The sequence below is a fragment of the Miscanthus floridulus genome, unplaced genomic scaffold, assembly GCF_019320115.1.
Source record: "Miscanthus floridulus cultivar M001 unplaced genomic scaffold, ASM1932011v1 fs_418_2_3, whole genome shotgun sequence".
Classification (NCBI taxonomy): domain Eukaryota; kingdom Viridiplantae; phylum Streptophyta; class Magnoliopsida; order Poales; family Poaceae; genus Miscanthus; species Miscanthus floridulus.
Window position 1 is genome coordinate 33046 of NW_027096722.1, and position 7490 is coordinate 40535.

General features: G+C 45.4%; 1 protein-coding gene across 1 annotated transcript; it reads left to right on the plus strand.

Moving 5' to 3' along the window:
- Positions 1-712: 712 nt before the first annotated feature.
- Positions 713-2077, plus strand: LOC136531707 (uncharacterized). The gene has a single exon (XM_066524362.1). It carries the CDS (start codon positions 713-715, stop codon positions 2075-2077), a length of 1365 nt encoding a protein of 454 aa, XP_066380459.1.
- Positions 2078-7490: the final 5413 nt, after the last annotated feature.

Genomic DNA, 7490 nt, shown 5'->3' on the forward strand with positions numbered 1-7490 from the left:
ATTCTCCTGGTGATTGAGTTAGTATTCATCTTGTGATTGGTTCACTCCTCTACGCGGTGGCATAACCACTTTACTTACTCATTTACATACCCACAAACTAGTTGTAGTAAGCTCTTTAGTGTAGCTAGAATTGAGAGCTTGCTTTGTAGCTTAAGTTCATCTAGTGGAGCTCTTTAGTGTAGTGAGAGCTCTTAGTGAGTAGTAACTTAGTAAATTGTGTGTCTAGTGATCATAGTAACTAGAATTGTTGGATAGGTGGTTTGCAACCCTTGTAGAGCTAGAGCAAGTTTGCTTTTCACTATTTGTCATACTAATCAAATTGCTCTAGTTAGTTTGTAGAATTTTAAATAGGCTATTCACCCCCCTCTAGCCATATTAGGGCCTTTCACCTGTCCTATGACAGCACTGACCACCGGCATCTAGGTGAATTTGTGATCGAAATTGTTCAGGTGAGATTTAATCTTTGTTGTTCGGCTTTTTAAAAAAAATCATGTGTACTTTTAATTGCTAATTGCTTAGCGCTAAAATTATAGAATCATCTATCATGTGGTGAGGTGGAGGATTTTTCCCAACATCAGAGTCGATCTAGATTGATCTTTTGTTTAGTACTCGTATCATGTGAGTGATCCATAATCACATGTGAGAGTTCAATCGTGCAAGCGCAATTTATTTAATTATTTGGCATTGTGTTCTTTGTAATATTTATGTAGTTATGAAGAGAAATGGGGACATTGCATCTCTTTTTCAGAAGCATGCAGCAAAGAAGAAGGCAGCGACAACTACTGCTACTTCTAATCCTGATCCGGTTGAACCTATGGTGGAAGAGCAGACTCATGAGAGAGTACTTAAGGACATTGTAAATCATATGCCACCGCCACCGCCACAACCGTCTTCTCTGCCACCAGTTTATGACATCAATCGCCTTCCACATGATCCAGGTGAAAGACGTTCTATTCTAAAATATCCTATTAATGATCAAAATGCAATTCGAAGAGCATATATTATTAAAGGTCCATTCAAACCTTTTGCACATGATTTTCCAAAAAGAAAGATTTCAGATAGGGATCGGGGATTCAACTATCGTTGGATGTATAATAATGATTACCTTGAGTATAGTATTAAGAAGGATGTTGTGTTTTGCTTCATATGCTATTTGTTCAAGAAGGGTACTGGGTCAGACACATTTACTATTGATGGCTCAAAGAATTGGAATATAGGAGAGAAAGCACTTCGCAAACATATGGGTTCTAAGGCACATATTGCAGCTCAAGAGAGATACATTGGCTTTACAAATCCCAAGGTAGCAATTGATTATAATATTGAGAAGTGGAGTGATGAGGATCTTCTTCTTTATAAGAAAAGGTTGACTTATTCACTTAGGTGTATCAAGTTTCTTTTGCATCAAGGGTTGGTGTTTTGTGGACATGATGAAAGTGAAGAATCTAGCAATAGAGGAAACTTCATTGAACTTTTGAAATTTCTTGCCAGAAATAGTGAAGAAGTGAAGAAGTATGTTTTGGACAATGCTCTAGGTAACTGTATACATTTTGTGACCGGAGCGTTTGAGAACTTTGAGTTTCTTTTCTTCACACACTTAATGTATATTATTCTTGGATATACAAATGAGTTATTGGAGTGTTTGCAAAGAAGGGACCAAGATATTCTTAATGCAATATCACTTGTTAATGTGGCAAAGAAAAGAATGCAAGAATTGAGGTTTGATGGTTGGAATAATTTTCTTGAGAAGGTCACATCATTTTGCGATAAACATGGTGTTGAAGTTCTTGCTATGGATGGTGATTATGTGCTTTATGGAAAATCAACAAGGAAAGCTCATGCCCGAAAGAAAACCAATGATGGCCACTTTAGAAGAGAAGTATATATTGGTGTCATTGATCAAATAAGTCAAGAACTTGATAATCGGTTTGATGAGATTAATATGGAGTTGTTGTCTTGTATGTCGGCCTTCAGTCCTTCTAAGTCATTTGGTTCTTTTGATACACAGAAGCTACATAGACTAGTTGAGTTCTACCCAAAGGAGTTCTCAAATAATAATTTGCTCAAACTTGAATTGTAGTTAGATAATTATATTGATGACATGAGATAGGATGATAGATTCAAAGGTTTAGACAATATTGTTGATCTCTCAGTTAAGCTTGTTGAAACAAAGAGGCACAAAGTGTATGGTATGGTTTATGAGCTCCTCAAATTGGTATTGCTTCTATCTGTGGCAACGATAAGTGTTGAAAGGATATTTTCTGCAATGGTTTTTGTGAAAACAAAGTTAAGAAATAAGATGGGAGATAGTCTTCTGAATGACTGTCTAATCACTTTCATTGAGTGGGATATTTTCTTTGAAGTTGATGAAGATAATATAATCAATACATTTATGTCCCTTCGAAAGCGTCGAATAAAATAGTCACAAAAATAGCATTGTAAGTCTTTGGTCCTCTTTTATGCCTTATTTCAATTATCGGTGTGGATTTTGAACTATTTATACTATACTTAATGGATGGTTTGAACTTAATCCATGAATTTAAGCCTTATTGCGTTATTTAGTGCATATATACCAAATCATGTTGTCAATTTTACAATTATTACTAAATTGTTGAAATGGATTTACCGAATTGTATATGAAAATTTTTGGGCGGCATACCCTTAGACAAAATCCTAGATTCGCCACTGCGAGCGCGGGAGATTCTAGCCATTGGTGATCAGTGGCTGAGGTTGAACGTAGGGGGACACATGGAGCAAATCCTAGGACCGGATGCTATGGTCCTGCGTTCGGTCAACCCCACTGGTGCGTCCGGTCGCCTCGAGTTGGGCTGCAGTGTGAGCCCAACGACTCTATTTCGTGGGGGCTTCTATTTAAGCCCCATGGCCGGCTCTAGCTCACTCTTGGCCATTTGCATTGGCATAGCAACCTTGGGAGCTTAGCCAAAGCCCTCCCACTCATCTCCATCATTGATTCATCATCTTTGTGAGATTGGAAGTGAATCCAAGTGCATTACTTGAGTGATTACATCTAGAGACACTTGGTGATTGTGTTTTGCTATGGGTTTGGCTTGTTACTCTTGGTGATTGCCGCCACCTAGATGCCTTGGAGCAGCAAGGATCATCGAGCAGAGGACGGTGATAGTCTCTGGCTCTGATCATGGTGATTGTGAGGGGTTCTTAACCTTTTCCCCAGCGGAGAGCCAAAAGGTACTATAGTGGATTGCTCTTGGCTTGTGTGATCTTCATCTTGTGTTGGTTGTGCGGCACCCAATTGTGGGTTAGGCGTGTGATGCCTATTAGCGCGTGAACCTCCAAGTGAGTGAATCACCATAACAGGGACTAGCTTGCCGGTAAGCAAGTGAACCTCAGTGAAAATCTTGTGTCATCATTGTCTTCGAGGATTTCATTGTGTTTGATTGATTATCTCTTGCCACGGTGGTATAACTTCACTACCTTGCTCTTGTACTTACATTTCTAGTGTAGCTAAGCTCTTTAGTGTAATGAGTTTTGAGAGCTAGCTTGTGTCGGGTCTAGTGGTTAGTGAGGCTCTTTAGTTAGTCTTTAAAAGCTCACTAACTTAGTGGTAGTGACTTAGCCCTTTGTGTGCTTAGAGACTATAGTAACTAGAATTATGGTAGGTAGCTTGTATTTTTTGTAGGCTAGTGCAAAATTGTTTCACCTCATATTTGTCTAACCACATTGTTTAGTGTTGTTATTGAAGTTTTTATAGGCTATTCACCTGCCTCTAGCCATTAGGACCTTTCACATTCCCTATTAGGGTCGCATGGGCCCTGCTCCTTTTTTCCCTAGTGTCCCTCTCAACCTCGAGAGGTCATGATGCCTGTTCGTATGCAACTTCGGTTTCACCCCACATGGGGAGAGGCTTGTCCACCATAACCACATGGTTGGAGCAGTGCACCTCGTCGAGGTCAATGGGTAATTTGAGTGGGACCCAATATCCTCCCCAATCGATGTGGAGTTTGGTTGTGCCTCATCGAGAGACATCCCATACATCATTGGCCATCAAGCCCGTCGGTCCCCAACCGCCTCCGTAGCGGCCAGAGGGCAAGATGCCTCCCCCCAGAGGGGGTCAACCCGGGCGACTTCGAAGCGAACGACTCAAACATAGGAGGAGATGGTTGCGAGGTTCCGTGCCACTGATTAGGGCCACAGGGGCCCATCTCATCCTGCCCCTACCTATTTTGTGGCCTTGAGCTCGTCTAAGGGCCGGCCCAAGAGTTGGTTTCCTAAGCACAACGCAGGGTCATGGTTGCGGTGGGATGCTCTACGCATGAACGTAGGGCCTCACGGCCTCCTCGGTCATGACACAACTTAATGGCGCTCGTCCACGTGTGAACACGTGATGCGTCGTGCCACGCGGTTGTTGTGGTGTGGCGATTCGCTTGCCAAGGGTTTGTGGGACTCGTTCTAGGGTGGATTCTGCAAGGGTGCGGTTCGCACTCCTGGTCACCGCCACATATATGACCCCTTTGGCTTGAGTTCCCTTACCTTGTTTTTGCCTTCCACTGTTCTGTGCTACAATCGAGAGAGGGGCGAAAGGGAACCGAACTCAAGGGATTTACCTAGGAGGTGCGCAGCCTTCAGTGATTGTTCGGTGCCATATCCCTCTGTCGCTACTTCTACCTTCACCCTTGCCTACATTAGGGATGAGTGAGTGGGTACTGAAACGACCCAATTTCCGCGAAGGGAAATCCACAGCGTCGAAGTGTAATAAGATCGTTGTAGATCATATTACCCAAATTTCAGTCGAATATCACATCCATACAACGATAATATCAGAGTACAAATAGTGCGGAATTATATAAATTATTACATCGCCGCATTGGCGGAATCAAGAGTAGCATTCATTCAGAACAGCTTGAAGATAAGATCGCCAAACTTGAGCGTAGGCACGAATCCCTCAATCGTCAAACTCCTCGGAGCTATACTCCTCAGCAGAACCTGTATGCCAAAATTTATCAGTACGATTTGTACTGGCCACTCCCAACCCTATGAGCATTGCTTTGTGGAAATTGGATGCAAGTTGGACATAGTCAACAGGAACCTATAAGGCTGGGGTCTTCTATTTATTTAGCATATCATGTATATATATATATAAAAGTATAGTCAAGTTTTATCACCCTTTCCACCCCATTCCACCCCACCCCCATTCTAGAGCCAGGTTTCGACCCTGGGATCGACATACCACCATCTCCACACCATCAATACCATAACCATACCATCGCTCAGTCGATAGGCCAACTCCCTCTCAGCACTGTCTCAAGGCCCGTAGCCCCTGGCTACGACTGACACTCTCTCACGAGGGAAGAAGAGAAGGACTCATCTCACTATCTAGTTTAAGCGAAACCCAGGAAAGGTCCATAGCCGACAAGTCAGCACATGTATCGATCGATCAACCTTACACTCTGCAGAGGTTTTACATAACCATAAGATCCGCCTTCCTCGCTGACCGTTGTCAACTAGGCTGATTCTGGCTGCTTGCTAGCCTAGGATAATGCCACTCTACCATTCAGCCCTGGTTCACCCCAAGTCAAGTCTGGGGTGGCTGAAACTGTGAGTCATGAGCCGAGTCCACAAGGTCTCCATGAAGTCTCAGAAGGGTGGGGGGGGAATCCTCCATGCCCCGTACCTCCTTACACTGTCCGCTATCAACCTAGTAGTAGTGGCCATATCCTACCAAGTAGTCCAGCTGTCCCGCACCATATAGGGCGAGTGGTACGTAAGGCTTCCCGATGAATCTGAGTACTAGTAAGTCCTTAGGGGTGACCAAGCCAGAATGTCTCCATTAGGGTTTCCATTCATCGTGCCACCACAGCACCTCCATCCTAGGCTCCACCCATCACAGGTTCACACCTAGGTCCACCTCATATACCATTTTACCCACCACAGGTATCTATTCTAGGGGTGCCCAGGTAGCACCCCATGGCAAGACTTGCCCCAGGCTCATTGTATACTCCAACTTGGTCGACACAACCCTCACCCTCCACACACCCAAGTCACACACGCAGCACTCTCCCCATAGTCTAGGTAACACCAGTTCCCACCACGCACATAGTATAAGCGTAATAGAAGTATAAGTAATGAAATATATAGTAGCAAGCATGTGTCTAGCCTAATAGCAGGGTATGCAGGGGTAAGGTTGCGTCAAGGTAAAGGCTTCCAAGCAAGCATACTACCATGCAAGTCCTAGCATAATATAATTGTAGCAGTAAAGTAAAGCGATAGCAGTTCTATATTAGCCATGCGTAATAGGTGCTACGAGGTTGGGTGGGATGTGGCACCTTCAGTGTAGTCGTCTCCGTACTCCTCACGGTACTCACAGTCCTCGTTCGTCAGGTTCTCCTCTGAGTCTACAACGTTTGCATTATTGTCGCGTTAGCGACGTCTATAGAGTAGCACAAAGAAGCAATGAAAATTCAAAAGAGTCAAATGCACTCAAACATGAATTCATTGCGTAGACCTTGATTTTAGATGAATTTTAGTCCTAGTCTCGTATTTTTCCGAGGTCGTATGAATTAGTTATGAATTTCTAAAGATTAAATCTATTTCTGAAAATGGAAAAGGCTGAATTAATCCTGGGCTGACTCATGTCACGGTGTCACTGGTCAACGTGGCATGCTAATGTTAGCATGACGTCAGCGTCTCGGTTCTGAGCTGACAGGTGGGTCCAGGGGCTCTTGGGTCACAGACATGTGGGTCCTTCGTGACGTCATCATGACGTCAGCATCTGACGTGTGGGTCCAGCGTGTCTGTGCTGCTGACATGTAGGGCTAGGTCAATGGTCAATATGTGCCGGGTCTCAAATGGGCCTTGGTGGGCTCAGGTCGGGCCGGTGTGGGCTGGGCCGGGCTGAACATGTGGCGTGCTATGGCGCAGCCACGTTACGGCCGTGGGCTCTTATTGGGCTTCGTCCGCAGCACAGCTCACACCGTGTGGCTCACGGTGGACCAGCGCTCCTGAACCATGGTCCTAAGGTAGGGTCCATGGTGGACCGAGCCCATCGTCATTTCTCCTCGGCTTGGCTCATGTGCACCGGGTGCAGGGCTGCGCTGCTCACCTTGCCCCTTCTCCTCTGTTTCTTCCACGGCGCGCTTCCACCGGCGACATGCTCACCGGCGAGCTCCTGCAATGGCTCAGGCATCCAATTGAGGTGGGGAAAAGTCTCCCTATGCCATGGCAACTGCAATGGTGGAGTCAGGGTGACGGATGGTGCATCCTAAGTCACTGGTCACGGCGAACGGCGGCTCGAGCACAACCGCCGTGCGGGAATGGCGTGGGTGCAGCGGCATTGGCCAGCTCTGTGGTGCGCATGGGCGTCACAATGCTCCAGCGGGCATGTTGGTAGGTCGAGGGGTCCTCCAGGGCCTCCGGTGGCTTTGGCCACGGCGGACAGCCTTCCAATCACGTCGGCGGCGTCGGTGTGGGGGCTATGGCCTCGGAGGCGTCACAGTGGGGCGTGTAGGCTCCTACGG